The sequence below is a fragment of the Abramis brama genome, assembly GCF_963993115.1.
Source record: "Abramis brama genome assembly, chromosome: 23".
Classification (NCBI taxonomy): domain Eukaryota; kingdom Metazoa; phylum Chordata; class Actinopteri; order Cypriniformes; family Leuciscidae; genus Abramis; species Abramis brama.
In genome coordinates, this window is record NC_139985.1 from 6,927,385 (window position 1) to 6,948,602 (window position 21,218).

General features: G+C 35.6%; 1 protein-coding gene across 1 annotated transcript in view; it reads left to right on the forward strand.

Moving 5' to 3' along the window:
- Positions 1 to 21,014, forward strand: part of xxylt1 (xyloside xylosyltransferase 1) — a 33,940-nt gene extending 12,926 nt beyond the window's left edge. Inside the window, exons 4-5 of the mRNA XM_084101802.1 lie at positions 4,563 to 4,695; positions 17,713 to 21,014. Of these exons, the coding sequence (XP_083957928.1) occupies positions 4,563 to 4,695; positions 17,713 to 18,109 (530 nt within the window). The 3' untranslated portion in view covers positions 18,110 to 21,014. The remainder of the gene's footprint in view (positions 1 to 4,562; positions 4,696 to 17,712) is intronic.
- The last annotated feature ends 204 nt before the right edge of the window (positions 21,015 to 21,218 follow it).

Consider the following 21,218-nt stretch of genomic DNA (forward strand, 5'->3'; position numbering starts at 1 on the left):
GAGATTATTCTAATATGCTGATTTGCTGCTCAATAAATGATTCTTATTATTATCAATGTTAAAATTGGGTGAATTATCTCTTTAACAGTGGTTTTTAATTCACTTTTGACCCTCTGACTGACTGCTCAAACCCACCGCGAGGAATTCCGTCCTGATTACTCTGATTTCTCTTTACGTCCGGAGTAGGTCTGTCCGCTTGCGTGACCCGTCTCTCCCGCCAGGCTTATTCCGGTCATCGAGTCTACCAACAGGGTGGTCAATACCGGCCTGCTGAGAGGCCGAATAAGTGAGCCACGAGGAAGAGTTTGACACCATTAGTCTCATTTATACCATGATCCCTGGAAGACCACTGGCCCGCTGAGGAAATTTGAAAATCTGTGGGTCTAAAAGAGCAAGATTAGGTGCTCTGTAATGATTGTTTGTTTGTTCTTATGAAGTATTAATGGTGGAAAAGAAGCACATGCCCAGTGATTTAAAAAAAATAAACGCTTTAATGTTCTCTCATATTGCTGTGAGGGATTTGGCTGTTCATTAAAGGAACATTGTGCCTGGAGGTGGGCTGCTATATTAACTGCTTAGCCTAAGTGACAACAGGAGCTGTGAAAATAATTGGCCCTTGTTTCAAATGGCTTTAAATCTGTTTTTATTGTGAAGAAGTCCCATGTGTTCGGCAGCTCGTGAGGGAACAGAAAACCCTTGTTTAAGACTTTCAGCTTTTTCAGTGCCTCAAGATTGTTTTGTCAACAAAGTCTGCTTCTTTGAGGGTTTTTTTAGCAGTTTTTTTTATTGTGTCTGCTGGTAAATGGATAAGATAGAAAATCTAAAGGTAGATTTTTTTACATATTTATACCAAATCATGTTGTTGCGTTCATTGATATTGGAGGTTTTAACACAGGTTGCTATAGCTGTGTACTAACCAGACACAACATGACAAGATTCCAGTGACGAGCAATCATTCGCAAGATGATTCCATCCATCCATCCATCCATCCATCCATCCATCCATCCATCCATCCATCCATCCATCCATCCATCCATCCATCCATCCATCCATCCATCCATCCATCCATCCATCCATCCATCCATCCATCCATCCATCCATCCATCCATCCATCCATCCATCCATCCATCCATCCATCCATCCATCCATCCATCCATCCATCCATCCAGTTTGCGAACTACTAGCAAACATTAGTACTACAGCTGAAGAGCATAAAACTAAGATTGAATTACATTACTAAGATTGAAACTTAGATTGAATTATCTTCTTTCATTTTTTCTTTAGTTAATTTTCAGCTTTATTTCAATTAACTAAAATAATTGTTTTATAGTTTTTAGTTGACAATAACACTGCATAAAAAGCATGTGAGCGACAACATTTTGTAGTATTTGTTGCTTCATCATGCTGCATTTAGTTTGGAAACAGTGTTTGATTTATAATATATAGTTGCAGACAACTACAGTTTGCTACTTTTTTGTCTCTTTTGTCTCAAAGTACTTTTTTACTTTGTCTTTTTTGTCTTGTTTGACGGAAAATAAAGGAGAGACAAATTTTTTTAAAACAAATCAAATCAGAGTGATTTGTAAAACCACTTAAGATACTGTTTTATCAACATTTAAATCCAAAAGGCATTTGAACAATTAGTATATTTTAATATGCTTTAAAGAACAAAGTAGACCTAAGACTTTAAATATCCAAGATATTTCTTATCAAAGGCAGTCACACTGTTTTGTGTAACTATAAAACTCATATGCCAGCTGATTCATCTTTACAGTAGAATTGAGTAACAGTACTAAGGAATTTTTGTCAGAATGAAAACATGCATGTATCTAGAAATCCATCATTTTGAAACGTGCCTTAAAGGGATAGTTCACCCAAAAATGAAAATTGTGTCATCATTTACTCACTCTCAGGTTGTTCCAAACCTGTGTGAATTTCTTTGTTCTGTTGAACATAAATTAATATATTTTGAAGATATTCTGCCACATGATTATGAAGAGATTGTTCTAAGACAGAGGTCTCCTCTATAGGGCGTGATCTCTCACACCAGATATTAACTACAGCATTGCGTTTATCCTTTTGCCACTTGAGATATTTTTCTTGTGTTTTTTGCTAATAGAGAATGACTAGATAAGGTTGGGTTTTAATCTCATAATGTGGTTGACCTACATTAGCCTATATCACTTACTGTTGTTTTCACCAAGGAAAGCATCAAAGCCATAATCCACGGAGAACAGATGGAATTCCACCTGCTCCATACATTTAGTTGGGACCAATTAATAATTAAAGTAGATTACTATCCCTGGGTATCGTTAACCACCTTAACATGGTTTTAAATTGTGAATGTGCAGTACATTTGCTGGGAGATTATATCTAAAAAGAAGGGGAAACCTAAACGATGCAGATATTTCCCAAAATGATGCTGCTAAAAGCTAGTACAAAAGTATTAGATCTGTGAAACAGACACTTTTAATAATAATAATTATTATTATCAGTGCTTTTAGTCGTTTTAGATGACCAGGCTATTTTTGAGCATGTGCAAATGTGTGTTCCCTACTTCCCTTGGGTGAAAGGAGGCTGGGATTGTCCTAGATGAATCTCTGTGTGTATGTACTTAGCTAAAACTAAACTAGAAATTGTTTAAGGCACATGTTTCCAGCACCCAAGGCCATGATGGAGCTGGTGAACTCCACATGGACCCGTTTCTTGAAAGTCTTCCTCTCTTCAGGCCGCAGAGGCCCAATAAGATGAATTAGTGCAGTGGTTAATGCTTCAAAGGCGCATTTTAACCTGCTTGCTGACATGCCCTGGGGTGCACATCAAGCCTCTGTGGCTCATCCTGCCCAAAGCGATCGTGCCTCTTTTGATCTGGTGTACTGTGACGCATGCATGGGTTTTATTTTTGGAGGTTTGACAAAACACTCTTGTAAAAATTATCCCTATTCAATTTGAGGCAACGTGAGGCACCAAACTGAATCACAAAATGCTAACCGTTTACAACTGCAATGCATTGTTATAGAAATTTTTGGTGGTGACAGTGGCTGGTAACTATTTTTAATTTAATGGCAAATAAGCAATATTATGACTAATATTGTAAATCTACACCGCCTGTTTTTGTTGTTGTTTTTATAGCTCTCTTCTAAATCAAGTCACAAAATGATTAAAATGAAATCACATCAAAACAATATAATGTACTGGCATCATCTGTTAATGTTAATTAGTGCATTAGCAATATACAGTAAAACTAAAAATTTTACAGCATTTATTCAACTTTATTTTAGCACCAAGGCTGCATTTACTTGAAATACAGTAAAAACAGCAATATTGTGAAATATTTGTTCAATTTAAAATAACCGTTTTTTTCTTTTAATATATTTGAAAATGTAATTTATTCCTGTGATGCAAAGCTGAATTTTCAGCATCATTCCTCCATGATCCTTCAGAAATCATTATAATATGCTGATTTGATGCTCAAGAAACATTTCTTATTATCAATGTTGAAAACGGTTGGGCTGCTTAATATTTTTGTGGAAGTCATGATGCATTCTTTTTCAAAATCCTTTGATGAAGAGAAAGTTCAAAAGAACAGCATTTGCTTGAAATGGAAATCGTTTGTAACACTATAAATGTCTTTAATGTCACTTTTGATCAATTTGATGCATCCTTGTGGAAAAAACTTACTGTCCCCTAAACTTTTGAACAGTAGTCCAAGTAGAAAGACCAGAGTATACCGTTAATATTACTAATATTATCTGCTTCCACCTGCCTACTACAGCAGCTCATTAAACTGTGATGAGATGAAGTATTTTACCATTATATCAAAGTTTTGTTTTGATCTCTGTAGACCAGAGGTCTCCAACCCTGCTCCTGTAGGACTACCATCCTGCAGAGTTTAGGTCCAACCCTAATCAAACACACCTGAACCAGCTGATCAAGATGTTCATGGTTTAACAGACCACTGTGATGGAGCAGGGTTAGAGACCTCTACTGTGGACTATAGATGTGCTTCCTGATTCATGGAACTCAGCAGTTGTCCTCCTTTTATCATTGCTCATGAAGTGTTTTGTTGTCAGCCTGTGTGTTTTGAGGGGAGCGCTGAGATCGTTGATATTGATTGGTCTAGTTTCCGGTGCTTGTTTGGAGAGACGTCGGTGTGAAATGCCTGACCGACTAAACAGCTCCGGCTGGCCGCTCTCTGCTCATTGTTCTAATTACAACAAGCATAGTTCAGGTCCCCTATGTTTGGCTTTCCGAATGTGTGTCTTTGTGTGTCCTGCCTCTGCTCCACAATGGTGCGTCCAGAATGTTGTCTTGAGGGCTTTGTTGTCCAGTGTGCTCACACGAAGACCCTGAGGCCATCTGACATGAGAATAGCCCTCTGGATGATCATGTCCCATCATTTGTTATTTTGTGTTTTCTGCGTTAGTACACACAAAAAAAATTATACAAAATCCCTTATTCACTGCATGTCTCGCTGCTCAAAACTTGTAGGATGAGGTTATTTAGGTGTTTGTTGATTTCGAACACATTTGCTTTACGTTTCTCTTTCTTTTGCTCCCTAGAACTGAAGCGCATTGTTCAGCTGGACCTGGACCTCAAATTCAGAAGCAACGTCAGAGACCTCTTCCAAGAGTTTAACCATTTCCCTTCTAAGGCCGTCATTGGAATTGCATGTGAAATGCAGCCAGTTTACAGGTATCTGACGCAGCTCTATTTACAGTCATTTGATTGGGTTCACTGTTCTCAAATTTATATGCTCCCTACTGATATATCTGGTGCATTCATATAAAAAAGTATGAAAAAAAGGGCTAGCAATATATTTTGCCATATCAGCCATATATATATATATATATATATATATATATATATATATATATATATATGGTACAATATCAGTTAAGATGTTTGTTTTAAAATGCATCGGTATTGCTTGAAATTGTACATGCTCATTTCCCCTATTTAGGCTGTATATTTAAACTTAATTTGCCATCATCGATATATTTTGTTTTAATGATAGTTTTATAATTTTGTAGTTGTTAAATGTAAAGCAAATCTTCATACATTATAATGTTGGTTTTAGTGTTTTATTTTTAATTTATTTAGACAAAATAGAATTTTAACATCTGTGAAAATAACATGAAAATAATGTTAATTTTGGTGCATTCCAGTGTTATTTTAGTATTATTTATATTGTACTATAGTATTTTTTTTAAATATTTTTAATTAGTTTTTATTTTAATATTTTCAGCTTCATTTAAATTTGAATGTGCTTTTGTCATTTTTGTTAGTTAGCTTTTTTTTCTCTAAAGCTTTATTTCAAATTTAGTTTAAGTAATTTTTGTACTTCAACTTAAATTTTAACCTTGAATTTTAGTTGCCAAGGTTTTCATTGTAATATTTCAATATCAAAAACGAGTTTTAGTTAACAATAACAAGACTGATGCATTCCTACTAAAAAGTACCATAATACCACCTTGTTTTGTATTTTACATGGTAATACCATGATAATTTGGAAGTGTACATGGTAGTACAATGGTAAATATGATGGTACATAATCATGTAGTACTATGGTATACAGTATATATCAAAATGGTATTCATGGTATTACCATCTGATACTCTAGTACCCTCACTGTACCATGGTATCATCAGAGTACTATTTTGGCAATACTAGGCAAGTACTAATACTGTACATCAAACATGCAATGGAAATAGAGGTGCAGTCTTATTTTGCATTTAAGTTTAGCAAAACTGTGACATTGGTAGCTCTAGAACAGTCCTACTGTACAGTTTGATCAAAACAAACCCTGAAAGAGACTTTGGACAACCTGGTCTCCTGTTTCGCTTGCCAAAGAGAATGTCGAAATGGTCAATGCCGTTTGTCTTGTGGCCTGGCAAAGTCAAGCTGGACATGAAACTGGGACACATTTGGAACCGAAAAGAGGTGGAAGCCTTTTCACAGTGTTCTCCAAGAGCCATCATGTGACTAGAGCTTTCAGGAAACCGTTTCTAATAGCTCCAGTGTTTAGTCACCGAAACATGAGGAGGAAGCTCAGATTGGTGATAGGAATTCACAAAGGAGGCTGTTTTTTTTTTTTCTGGTTGCTTTCTACTTCTGTGTTTGTGTGGTTCTGTGTATGTGTGAGAGATGGAAAGACTGTAGGGGCTTGTGGCCTTAAAAACCCACACAAACCTTACAATGATGTTGTCTCTTTTGAAGCAGACTTTCCTAGTTCATAAATCTCTCCTTATACAGGCGCAAATGTATTAAACAGCTTTAATAATTAGGATCTTGAAAGGTGTCAAGACCCGCATGATTGAACATACAGGCATGTTTGATCAGATTAATGTTGATTTTGATTAATGAGCAGTTACCATAGCAGTTCACCGGATGACATTAGATGGCGCTATAGTCACCAGCATTCCCTTGTTGAATGTTGTTTCCCTCTTCAGTTGTCCTACATTTCCATTAGATATGCCTCACTTCAGTCGGGGCCACAAGTCGAGTCTTTGTGTAAGAAAACAGCAAATTGTAGCAAGCACGTCTCTATGTTAAAGGCATAATTCACCAAAATTGAAAACCTTGCCAATTTACTCACTCCATTGTCATTTTAGCTCATATTATTATTTTTTTTCTCCTTCCTTGAAAGCATATTGACATAATTGGATTGTCATCCCAAAAAAAGCGATACAATAGCTTTGCATGAGAATAATTTCAGGGTGAGTCAAGATGGAACAAAAAGTAAGTTGGGGGTGAACGGTTCCTTTAAGTATCAGAACTCCATTTAAACTCCACAGTTTTTACTGTATTTTTGATCAAATGAATGCAGACTTGGTGAGAATTAGAGACTTCTTTCAAAAACATTTTTCAAAAATCTTACCGACCCCAAATTTTTGATAGTTGCCAGAATTTTGTATTTGACCGAACAGAATCAAGTATTTCAGAGAGCGGTGTCAATTGAAGAGTGATATTGATAGATGTGACTTTTCCTTACCCGGTGTTATAAATTCACTATTGTTTTTCCAATCCCCCATAGAAGCATTTTGAAATCTAACATTTCATCATGTTTTGTCAATACATTTTTTTTTTATCAGTCTATTCATAATTTTGTAGAGGATCCTGAAAGTGAACTATACTTGATGTGGTAGTGATCTGGCTTTCAGCTGTGTGAGGAGCTAAAATCATTTCTGGAAATGAGCCACTCTGATGGAAAAATGTCTCCCATGAGTGTTCCTTCTCCACAACAGAGTGCAGGTTTTCCACAACAGTTCTCTGACTGCACACACAACTACTGTACGCAAACAATTGAGAAGAATGAAATATCCGTGGCACGTCAGCAGCCGCCGCACTGGGGTTTGGTGATGACATCTAACACCTGTGCCAGAACAATGACCCCCTAGGCCTCTCTAATTCACCTTTGGTCTTTTCTAAGCCTTCTGCCCGGCTGGCACGGGTCTTGCGCTTTGTTAGCGGTGCTCCCTATGTTCGGGCGTCTCCTGGCACTGAGCTGCGTGGTTCTTTCGGTGTTGTTGCATTACTCTTGCTGCAGCTGAGGCAGAAAGAACACACAGCAGGGCTGAAGATAGGCTTCTCTCCAGAGCACTGTTTTTAGCTAGTGAAGAGTTATTTTAGCTAATGTGCTTTTTAGCTAATGAAGTGAGACTTCAGAAACAAATGATAGACCAGACTTTTTTTAGCATGGTGGGTGTAACTATTTTGGGGATCACTTCTGAAAGGCTTACATTACATTTTCTTTCATTGGTTCAGTTGTTTTGCAGGTTGTCTTTTTGATTTTCACTTGACATGGGAGTAAGTTGGTTGTCATTTATCCAGAGCAACTTACAGCATGCCACGAACAGACACGACACAAAACATCAGGCTTTGCAAAACAATATTTTTTCCTAATTAGTATTTTTGTCTTGATTTCCAGTTAAATAAGCATACTTAAAGATACATTTATACGAAGCGAAATATATTTAAGCTTATATATATATATATATATATAAGCTTAAATATATTTCGCTTCGTATAAATGTGATAGTTTATATTAGATGTAATATAATGTAATATAATGTAATATAATATAATATAATATAATATAATATAATATAATATAATATAATATAATATAATATAATATAATATAATATAATGTAATATAATATAATATAATGTAATATATTAGTTTTTGTTTAGATGCCTATATATATATAAAAATATAATTCATTCATTCATTCATTCATTAATAGAATATCTGGAATTCTTTTTTTTTATTTTTTTATAAAAAATAAATATATTCATTGCTTATTGTTTAACTAATTTTGTGAAATTCATTTACCAGCATTTTTGCTTTCTTGTCCAGTAAAAACAAACGTTCTTAAAACAAGATGCATTTCTTTGAGAAGCAAAATGTCATAAGATATTGAGAATTGGTTTTGGAAAATATATCTTGAATCGAGTTTGTTTCTTTTTTTAAAGCATACATTTCATACAGGATTGTTAGATTTGTGCTTAAACTTAATTGAAAATATATAAAATAAGAAAATATATAATAATAATAATAATAATAATATATGATTAAATAAAATCATATCAATAATTTTAAATTATATAACAAATCTTAACTTATATTATCATATAAATTATATCTCGTACATTTTATGAAAATAACCTTAATATCTTATTTTGCCTGTCAAGTAAATGTAATTTTTTTAAGGGAGTGTATATATATGTACACTCCCTTGGAAAAATTTACATTTACTCGACAGACAAAATAAGATATTATGGGTTTTTTTTTTTTTTTTTACTGAAAAACAAGATTTTGTAAAAGAATGGTGTAAAAGCTTTTCTTATTTTGAACATTTTGGTTGCTGCTTTCCCAGACCCTTAAAGTAATGAAACATACTTTGCAGTGCATTTGTACTCATTTTATGTACAGGATATTCAGTTAGAGATTTGAACATATTTGTGTTGCCTGTATGGAATGTATGAAGCAGCTGAGTGGGATGTGAAGAGGTGCTGGAGCTCAGGATCACTTGAGCCCTCATATCTCGGTTGTGAGCCTCTCCCTTCCACCGGCCTCTGTTCCGACCGGACCAGGGCACAAAATGGAGCGTGGCAGCGTGCCAGGGGTCTGGAATCCTCGCTGAGCGCACGGCTCGGGATGAATGCAAACACCGAGCTGGGAGTTCTCTAATCGGATTGAGAGCTTCAATATGTCAACAATTACACACACTCTTTATCTCCCGGTGGAACTTAAGCATAAATGATTATTTGTTTTTGAGTACTCCTGTTTATTTATTGCTTGGCTTGAAGAGTAATTTTCATAAGATCTGGATGGAGATTAGTTGTTCCGAGCAGAGAAATCCTTTGTAAACAATCCGTAAAGACTTTTGCAGTTTTTGATACTGCTGTCTTTTTAGGCTTCTTATGATTTGGTTCAAGCATCAGTGTGCAAAATTAATTTTTTTGGTGCCGTCGATATGTGGGTTCTTTCGACCATGGAAGAGGTCTAGACATCTCTTTAATTAAAGGTGTGTGGTGGTTTCACATGCAGATTTCATGCTATGGCTGCTTATTAAATTGTGCCGTTTGCTCCTGAAAATCCCCATATCTGCTTAATTTAATTTTTGAATATTAAACTCCTGAGACTCAAAAGACAAACAAATGGACTGTAGAGGACTTCAAACAATCCTGTTCAGATATGTTACTGCACCATCTGACTGTCTGTCTGTCGAAATGCTTTTTAATTTAATTTTCACTTAAATGTTAATCTTTAAAACATTAATCATGTATTTATATTGTTTTGATGCCTAAATTAAATTTGTAGCATGTTTTATGCAATTGTTTTGATTGAGGGAAACAAGATACATTTCTAGTTTCAACATTCTTCAAATATTCCCCTTCAAATGCAATAAGTATCAGCTGTATGCAGTGACACTTATGGTTTTAGACCTTTAAAAATGGGTAAAATTCAACAATTTCAAAATAGGCCCATATTAAGATCCCCATATAGGATCGAACCATATAGGTCCTGAAAATGAAGATTACATTTTGAGTTACAGGGCAACCAAACTTTGGAAAAACAATATTTATGGCATTTAGACAGGTATGTTCTGTGCAATTGTTTCAGTAAAATTATATATACATTCATAACATTTAATATTTTGGCTTTCTTCACACTTTATGTTTGTCTTTCTTCAGACAAAAATAACAAGATAAAAAATTTGAGCCAGGGAAGTTTCTGAAACTTGGCTTTTTTTCTTTCTTTCTTTATTTTAATACACACTGCGACCAAGCAAATTGTGTAAAAGTGGTGGGCACATGTCCTGTCAGAAGGGTTTGTGATGTCCATTGTGTTCTGTCTAGTCTGACAGTGTTCTTTTTGGACTTGACGCCGTCACAGAAGCTTTTTTTTTGTGCCTGTGTTCTCTGTTCTTTTGCTGTGTGTCTGGAAGAAGCCCCTGGTGTTTTGTTGATGGGCACTTGTCTGGCATCTATCGTTGAAAGAGTGTTCTTGTGTCATTTTCTCTGCTGTGAGTTGTGAAGGGCCTGCCTGCTGTCCGCATTAATTACAGCAGCAGCGAGTCTTGTCTTCACACAACCATTTAAGGTGCTGTCAGTCTGTGTTACTTTACACGTTCAGTCAAACACACATAAACATCTCAGCCTATATTTACGTCTTCCCAACCACCTTGACCTAAAGATTGTTTTTCCAGCAAAGAATGGAAGCATCAGACTGAAGAATTTTGCAATGTTTGCTGGAGCTCAAAACAAATCTGCTCCAGCTGGACATTTTTGTCATTAATCTCAGCATGTGCAGATTTGGCAGTCCAGTCAGACTTGTCCTTGTGCTCACGAGATAACTTGAATTCCTGCTTGTCTGATGAAGGGTTCCCTGAAATGTCTAAACAATATGTTTTGAATATGGTCACAATCATTATATTGCATTACTGCTGTTGGACATTGTTAGTTGACAAAGTAAACTAGAGAGAGTGTAAAAAAAAAAAAAAGGTGCTGAGTTGTATAGTTGAAGAAACTTTGCATAGTTCATGTATAGAAACCTAAAGACCCCCTGTGGTGAAAATCAAGTTTTTAATGTTGTTTATATGTCTATCTTGGTGCTTTTAAAATGCTTTAAGTCAACACCATTGCAATATTCATGAATCTGCGTATACTAAATGAGGCAAGGGTTTAGAGTTACATTCAAGCTATTTTAAGTCATGAAGACATTTTTTCACAGAAAAAAAAACGTTTAAATATGTTATTTTGGTGAGTTTTAAGGATTAATATTATTGACTCAATTTGCATGCTAATATGCATTAAACTGGGCTGGTTTTTCCATTGTTAGTTTGTGGTCTTTTTTTCAAACCTACTGATCAGAAGCTTTATTTTTCCAGTATCAGTATTGTGATGACGTAAGGACATTCACTGAAGCTGTACCATTTGTTAAAATGTTATATCGTTCCAGTTTTTTTTTTTTTTTCAGTTGTGATGCCAGGCTTTTTTCTTTCAGGACAGGAAGTGATTGCAGAAACAGTCAGGCCTTGTGGTAGTGCTGACAGGACTTCAGTCTATACAAACAGATTTCTATCAGTTCTCCCGTGTAACCAGAGGGCTTTGTCTAGCCTCAGGGTCTGCAAATTAAGACCCGTGTCCAGTCTGTAAACACTCCGGCTCCGGATCTTCGTCACCACATCTGTGCCCATCCTGCTCTCACTTACTGTATTTGGCACCACGTCATTACCGCTTCATGTTTTTTTTTTTTCTCTTTTGCTCTCTCTCTGTTCTTTCTCTGCTCTGAGCTGGAAGGAAGTCACTCTTGCTTTCTGAAACAGTTGTCCTGACATAAACATTATGTCAGGACTTTTGTGTTTGGATTTGGACTGAGACGTTGCAGAGTAGCTGGTACTGTGCTGGTACAGAACATTTCTAGTCAATTTCATAAAGAAACCGCAAGTGAGATTTGAAAGTCTGAAATAGTATGAGGATTGTTCATGTTAACTAATATAGTTAACAAATGTTGACAAATGAAACCTTATTGTAAAGTGTTACCGAAATGTCATGTGACCACAGTTTAGAAATCTCTCATTTTTTGTTTCATGCCTTGATTTAAATAGAATTTTATGCCAGAACTCATGCAGGTTTTCGCAAGGATTCATTTCCCCTGTTTTTTCCTCCATCAGGCTCGAATCTTTCCTGTCTGTCTTGCTTCGCTCTCTTCCCCCAATCATTCTTTTCCTCCGTCCCAGTTAGTTCCTGACTTCTAGAGCAGAGCGTTGATGGATGGGGCTTCCCGTGGCCTCGTTCAGCGGCCGCCGTTGGCACTGAAATGCTCATCTTTGATGACGCATTAAAATTCAGCTGGCTTCTCAGAGTGCTGTGTTTAATATTTCACAAACTTTTTGCATAAGATCCCTCTTCCTGATTCTGTTCACATACTCTTATCTTTACTTACCACACTGATTTTATAGTAATAGCATTTTTGATATTTTGTTGTTGTTGTTTTGTTGGTACTCTGATTTAGGGCAGCACGATATTGAAGAAAAATGCGATATGCGAAAACTCATTAAATTATGCGATATTCGATATACAATAATGCTTAAAGTGTGTAAAATAAACTTAAATTATCTTTAAAATATGTTTAAAATTATATAACCTACATACGTTTTTCATAATAATTTCGATATAATGTGCAGCCCTACTACTCTGATTCCTTGAGATGTGCATTGTTATGAAGAGGATGAGTACGCATTAAACGTATTAAGTGTATGTCTTTTAAGCAATAGTTCATTATTGTATTTGAGTGCAGAATCACTGTCATGCTCGTGGTGACTTTGCTACTTTTGCTATATCATAAATCACATTAGATCAGATAACAATTTTCAGCTTTGAACTTTAGCCAAAGGCTTTGTCGAGATTAAAAGTACCACGCTGCATTTCAGTGGTCAGCAGGCGGTAAACTTTTCATCTTTGGTCCCGGTTCCCAGAGGGCATCATCATCCCTTTGGTGCTATTGTTTGAATGTGTCTGATTTCCATATCCGTGTCACTACTAATTATTTTCCAAACCCCTAGTGAACTCACTTATAATGCAACATCCTAATATTTACAGGCATTTGTAAGCAGCCTATTTGGGACATTCGACATGGGAAGTGTCTGCCACGTAACAGAGTTTGGTGTTAACATGTTGTTAAACTTACAACAATCTGATAAGCATAGAATGAAATTATGCATGTATGTATGTATGTATGTATGTATGTATGTATGTAAAAGTGTGTGTATGCATATACACATACACACATTATATAATATTGAGATATATATCTTACAATATTATATAGTGTGTGTGTATATATATATGTGTACATATGTGTATTAATGTTTATATGCATTATACACACAGGTTTTCAAATATTAAAACAATCTTTTTATATAAAATGTTTTTCTTAGATATATTAAGCTAAATATATAATAATATTTTAATAATAATATAAGCACTTTTTATAAATACATTTATAATAAATAAATATATTTATGGCGTTCATATCTGATAATTTATCGAGTCTCAATACATACAGTGCACATAAAATGACTTTTCTCGTATTACACCTTCACTCTTAGCGGAACTTAATAATTGGGCACAATGTACTGTTAAAATAAAAGGAATTTTGATTTTTCACTGGTATTTCACCTGTATTTAGAATTTCGCATTGCATTGTGTTTTAGGGTTAAAGGAAATAAACTAAAACTTAACGGATAATGTTCTGGCAGAAAATGACCAGTATCTTATTTGTTTTTCCTACAGATTTTCTTCTTACAGTGTTCATTAGGCATTATGAGAAAACTGTGAATGAGGAATGACGGCATTGTTTTTGTTTCTGAACTTGTTTTTTTGGCACACAGAGATTTCTGTTCTTGTAAAACACAAAGAGCTTGGCACAGAATGTTCTTTCATTTTTTGAGAGCCGCTGTTTGACATATTTCAAGTGGGGGTTTGGCTGCCTCCGCTCGAGACAAATGGCAGATCATTTCCAGTGGCAGGTGCAGTGCAAACGATTGAGAAAGAATGATAGAAAAATGAGTTGGCAAATATTTAATTCAAATCTTAAACTTTTTTGGTGAATAAAGCTTCCTCCTCCTCTCTGTCACATTAGGTGCCTTAATCGGTTGGTAATTTTCATTTCTCTCCCATTTTTAAGTCTCCTCTGGTTTTTTTGCACAGGTCCTTAAAAGCAAATACATTAGCATTTAATTTGTTTTTAATAAAGAAGAAAGCTCTGAAATACTTAAGCACCAGCAACTAACTGCAGTTTACTGTTGTGTCAGTTGAGTGGCTCTTGTACACACAAGCCACTTGGTGTTTTTCGCTGCAGTAGCTTTCACAATATATTAATTTTCATAATCTTTAATCAATACTGTTTGTTTTTGTGTGTTTTTTTTGGAGTTCTGACATGAGAAATGGATTGTGTATAAGTGCATAATGCTGTCTTTTCCAAGAATGAAACCATTTGAAGGAAATGTTTATTTCATGTGTAAAAGCCCACTGGGCCTATTAGCCTGTAAGAGGCAGTGGAAATGATTACCTCGTTAGTGGTGTTTCTTAAGGCTGGCTTCACTGTTACTATTGCTCGTACTTACAGGATTTGGACATTAAACGTTCATTCATATACACATCCTAGCAAATGCCTAGCATTTTCATTTTAAAACCTTGATTTAGTATAACAAACTGAAGGTCATGAATATTTCCATCGCTTTTTGTATTGTGAAATAATAAAAAAAATTTGGGGGGGGGGAAATTGCAGTATATCTTTTTTGTAAATTATTTTAAAATTATTATATAATATTATGTTAGAAAAAATAATATAATTTGTATAAAAAATAATAAAGTTTTATTTTAAAAATATTATTATAGACCTATTATATTAATATAATATTTTTTATAAATATTTATAAAAGGTTATTTTTAAAGTATATTTATTATATTATATTATATATTATATCAATTATGTGTGTTTAACAGCATTCTGTAGTGGAAATGACTGAAGATGGCTGTATTTTAACAATAAATTAGTTGTATTTTCCGATGCTAATTTCAGAGGTAGCATTTCATGTATCCTTAATACATACTATTAAATAATATTTTCCCGCTTTTAGTTGAAAAAATAGCCACCATGGTTTGCTTTAGATCCAGTTTTTAATGGTGATGAATTCTTCTAGATTTGTGCTGCAGAGCACGTACATCCTCTCAGACAGACAAATGGGTCTTGCCACTCATAAAGAAGATGGTAAAACTAGACATGAAATGTGGAAGTGCCATCTGACATTCCTCTGGAGTTTATGAAGGAGGCCGTTAAACAGCAGGGAAAAGTTGTTTGTGTTAAAATGTCGATGCTGAGCTGAAGAGATGACAGGAAGTTGACATTCTGCTTTCTCAACCCACAAGGTGACACCCGCTGTTTTCGACTCTGACTTCACATATTCCATTTAAAGACTGGATAATGCGGCTATAATTGGGATGTTTCTGAAGCTTCGCTCATTAGGGACGGCCCAGGCACGCACAGATCCCGACCCAGAGTGTTTCAGTGATGCCCTTAGATTTAGCGTGCAGCATTTTTTTTATTTCTTGTTATAAATATTTAATTCTTAAAACTCACAGAAAGTGGTCAAAATATTCTGTATTTAGGTGCTGGAATTAAAGGAATAGAGATGCACAGTGTCACTGTTTTTAGTAATGTTTTCAGTGCTTGGACTGAAGATGCATTAATCTTTATCTAAGGAATAGGTCACCCCAAAAGGATAACTCTCTCAAATCTCATTTGGCTTTTTTATAACTTATTATTTGATTTAACTTTAAAGCATGCATTCATACATTTATATTTGTTTTTTTATTTATAGAATAGCTTTAAAAATGCAAACAATGTATTAGTTTATATTATAGTTAATTGATTATCAGAATAATTGTTAGTTGCAGCTCTACTTTTATGGTGCTTTTGTCCTTTTTGGTAGTGATGGGAGAATCAAAGCTTTTCGAAACTTTAAATCAATTAAACCAATTACTTTACAAAATAATTAGCTGTTTCGAAGCTCTGGAAATGCAATACGCAGCTAGAAAACACAAATTTTTGAAACTTTAGATAGGTTGCCTTAATAGATATGGATTTGTTTTTGTTTTTTTGGTCATGAAAATGTCTAGTTAAAAAATCTAGGACCACAATGGAAATAAGTTAATGCAACTTTATTGTGTTATCCTTGACAAAGAAGTTTTGCTATTTTAATTGCTACTGTATTGCTACTTTTTATGTCAAATAAACTCAACTCAAACAGTTATGTTTTAAAGAAGCCTTGTTTACTGAAATCATGTGACTTTGGCAGTTTCATCTTTCAAATCACTGGTTGGAAAAAAAATATGCAAATGTTTTTTACTTTTTGGAGCTTTAAAAAAAAAAAAAAATACTACTAATAATATATATATACGGTATATATATATATATATATAGAAAGAAAGTCATACCGATTTGGAACAATGTCAGTAATGACCAAATTTTTCATTTGTTGGTTAAATTAATTTGCTTTAAAGCGTACACTTTGTATCTTTACAACCAAATTCTTTTAATCGTGACTATGTTGGCTGCATTTTAAAAATAAAACGTGCAGGACAGGCCTTTAAACAAAAGAATGAACTTTTATACCTGGACTTTACTTAGACTTGTTAGAGGAACAGGAATCTCACAGAACTCTCTCAGCAGCATCAAAACTTCAGAAGTGACCCTGAGATAGTGTTGTCTTGTTCTTGTTTACCTGTGCTCCTGTTGACTCTAGCAAGCCTTCTCTGTGAAATGCTCCCACTAAATTGGAGTCTGTGAGAAAGATAAAAGCTTTAAGTTTGTGTCATCCTGTCTGGTTCTGTTCTCCTGCTGTCAAATGAACTGTCCAGGAGCAGCAGCTTCAGAAATCTCTTTGTTGTTTCCTACCCAGCTTGGGCTTTTTAGAGCAAGAGAGAATCTATGAACTTCAGGAGAAGCTCTGAGGAATTCCCAGCAGGGGGGATTGACTTGATGGATCAAAGCTACTTTGAATAAGCATAGATTTAGCACTCCACAGTCTTCGGTGTGAGCAGTGCACGATGTTGGACTTTCACCAGCCCTCATGCTTCATCACCGCAAATTCCCAGTTCAAAAAACGTAAAAAAAACATGCTAGGATTTTCCACATGCCACAGCCCATACGTTGAGTTCTTCTCAAGCTTATAGTATTGGGTCAATCTCACATCAAAGTCTCAATTTAAGTTTTCACTTACCAACCAGTTATAATGATTTAGCCATTCTATGCCGCTTTTAAGTACTTGTTTAGGCAGAACTGTGGGTTCTGGATATCTGTTGTAGAGCAGCTCTCTGTTGTTTTAGACCTTAATGCTTGTTTTTACTTATCTATGATTTATGCATCCTACACCTGAAATATCGTTCTTCTGCTATTTTCGGCGCACTTTTTTTTTTTTTTTTTAGCTTCACTATTCTTCAGTGAAGTCTCTACTCCCTGAAACAGCACTGCTTTCACCTAGTTCTAGAGATAAAAACAGCTTTATTTGCAAAAATACCTGGGCAGTGTCATAATCTTTCCCATTTTATGGGTTTGTTCACATCTGTAAACCTAGGTATGATACTAAAGCTATAATTCTTTAATCTTTTTTCCTCTGTCTTCTCTGTGTGTTGTAGGCACACATTCTGGCAGTACCGCAAAGAGAATCCCAAGTCCCACGTAGGCGACCCTCCACCAGACGGTCTGCCCGGCTTCAACAGTGGCGTAATGCTTCTGAACCTCGAAGCCATGCGTCGCTCGACCTTATACAACCAGCTTCTGGAGCCCGGGCGGATTGCCCAGCTCGCTGAGAAATACCACTTCCGAGGGCATCTGGGCGATCAGGATTTCTTCACCATGATCGGGATGGAGCACAAGGAACTGTTTTACCCACTTCCATGTGGCTGGAACCGACAGCTTTGCACTTGGTGGAGGGAACATGGGTACGGTGACGTCTTCCAGCTGTACTATCACTGCGATGGCCCGGTGCACATCTACCACGGCAATTGCAACACTCCTATACCTGACGATTGAGGGTTTTCGAATGCTACATTTTTGATTAAACTCGAGTTTTGTTTGCACATCTTGAACAAACTTTAAATCAAGTGGACCGAGGCAGAAGTGACTCGTTGTTAGAGGTGCTAATAGGGTAGCATTCCCATGCCTACCACATTTGCACTATATACTCCAGCCATTACCACATTATTCATTCATTTAACACGCTTGAGGCTGTTGATGCCTTTCCAAAAGTTGCTGAAAGAGATGGTTTAAATACTGGTTCTTTTTCTCCTTTTAAATGATTCAGTACAGCTTTGACTCACTCTCAGTAGTCTCCTCATGCAGGTGTCTCATCGAAATGCTCTTAGACAGCAGGTTGGGAAGGAGCCAATCAGAGCGCACTTTTCCTTACCTCAGTGCCTCGTTTGTATTATTTACAGGTACAGTTGCACTCTTGCAGTCACATTAAGGTACCACTTATGTCCGTAAAGCACTTTAACTGTTGTTAACCTCTCTTACCTTTAATTCTGTGCGATGCATTCCCATTTTATGCCACATACTCCACTCCATTTCTCGTTTTTTATGCCGCGATGATGAGAAAAGATGGGGAGAAAAGGGTGTTGACCCACTTTCCTGAGATTTTTGCGTGTGTGAGCACTGACTTTGGAAATCTGTTTTCTCTGTGATGTGCAACTGTTCGCCTTAGAAACCCAAGATACACTGCCTGGCCAAAACAAATCACTGTTTGGATTTAAATAGGCAAATGTTTAAGAGTCTATGATTGGATCATTATTGCAGTTATTATGTTTCTAGCATGTTATATATTTGGCAAAGGTTTACAGAGTGCTTGACTCTTGCATTGCCAATACAAGATCTTGACCAAAAATCGATGCACCTCTTAATGGAAATGACATCACAACAACTTTTGATTTCCATTAAGAGGTGCATTCATTTTGGTCAAGATCTTGTATTGGCAATGCAAGAGTCCAGCACTCTGTAAAGTCTCCTCCAGCACATCACAAAGACTTTCAATGAATTTATGGTCTGGAGAGGTGCAAATTCAAGTGTGAAAATGATTCTTCATGCTCCCTACCAATCATTCTTTCACAATTTGAGCCTGATGAATCTTGACATTGTAATTCTGGAGTATGGCTATGATGTGTCTTCCTACATGGTTGTTTAAGAAATGAAAAGCTACACACTCCATCAATAAAGGTTAGAAGAACTGTTGCCAAACATATAACATGCCAGAAACATAATCACTGCAATAATGATCCAATCATGGACTCTTAAGCATTTGCCCATTTAAATCCAAACAGCGACTTTTTTTGGCCGGGCAGTGTAGCATCTAGAACATCTGATCGTTGGTCTCATCAGGAAAACATTTTTGCCGAGGTGCTCTAATCCGCCTGTGAAATGTGGAAGTGGGATTTGCTGGAGTATTCCAAAGGGAACAGCCTCTGCCCTGAGGGAGATATGCACTAGATTTCGAGGACAGAGCACTAGCTATTGTGGTTGACTGGCATTTATTGAACGATGTTGCTGTTGGCAAAGCTCTGCACAGGATCGTGTGAAATGTGCGTCATAATCTCCGCAAAGTCAAATCAACAGGCTGGAGAGAAAGAACTTAGAAATGACTCCTCACATGTGTTGCCAGGCAGCCATGAGATCCCACTTCAAGCTCTTCTGTGTTAATAATTGAATTTTGTGAAGTTAAGGACTGCGTGTTTTGGGATCTTCAGTTAATTTGTTTTTTGTTTTGGTGGGAGTGCAGTCATGTTTTGTCTAGCCATTTCTGTTATAGAGACCTACTTTTGCCTGATCAAGTTAAAAGCAAAATGTTTAACTTATTAACCTTTAATCTGCTGGTCTCAGCAAAGTTTCCAATCACATGAAGTATTCTAACCTTTTTTCCTTGTTTTATTTCTTATGCGTTACATTGGGTCTCATTCATGAAAGATGAGCAGAGCATATTTCTGCATAAATCCTATTTTGTACATTATCATTAAAAGGTTTTGGGTCGGAAAGATTTATGTTTTTGAAAGAAGTCTCTTATGATCACCAATGTTGCATCTATTTGATAAAAAATACAATAAAAGCAGTAATATTGTAAAATAATATTACAATTTGATAAACTTTATAATATCGTTTAAAATGTAATTTATTCCTGTGATCATTACTCTAGTCTTCAGTGTTACATGATCCTTCAGAAACCAGTCTAATATGCTGATTTGCAGCTAAATAATCATTTCTTATTATCATAATTTATGTTGAAAACAGCTGTGCTAATATCTTTTGTGGAAACCATATTTTTTTCATTCAGGATTATTTGATCAACAGAAAGCTCAAACGAACAGCATTTATTTGAAATAGAAATCTTTTGTAACATTATAAATGTATTTACTGACATTTTTGATAAATTTAATGCATCCTTGCTGAATAAAAGTAGTAATTTCTTTCAACAAAAAAAATCTTAATGACCGCAAGCTTTTGAATGGTAGGGTAAATAGGCAAAAAAGGCTAGTCACAATTTGTTTTATGGACAATTTACACAAAATTGGTTTACATTTATCGTGTGTGTGTGTGTGTGTGTGTACCTTGTTTTTTGTGAACAAATCTTTTTCAAAGGAACCACTCAGGGAAGATTGATTAATGGACCAAAACAAGTTCTTAGTATGAGGAAAATTTAATACAACTTCCACAGACCAGACTTATACAGAACAGGTTATTTTTCTCAATATAACCACCTGTTTGTCCTTCAATTTTGAGTATTGAATGTAAAACACTCGCTTGTTGTGTTATGTATGTCATGGAAATTGCATATTGCTAATGAACAAAATTCTAGAAGTGAAGTAGCACCAAATTTTTAATATATCTAATATATCGTTCTCTTAATTCAAATGTATTGTTGGTCCGAATAAAATTTCCTGGTATTTCCTAAGTTTCTTTTACATTTCTCTTCCTTTATGCATTAAAAGTAGTCTACATGTTTTTGCATGTTGTAGTGTGGTTATATCAGTTTGAATTTGAAGTGGAGCTCTCACAATCATTAGATAACTCTCCAGTTGAATAACCAAGGATAGGTTTCTGTAATTTCATCAAGCATCGTTGTTGTGCGGAGGCCTGTGTCCTTTATCCGAGTTTC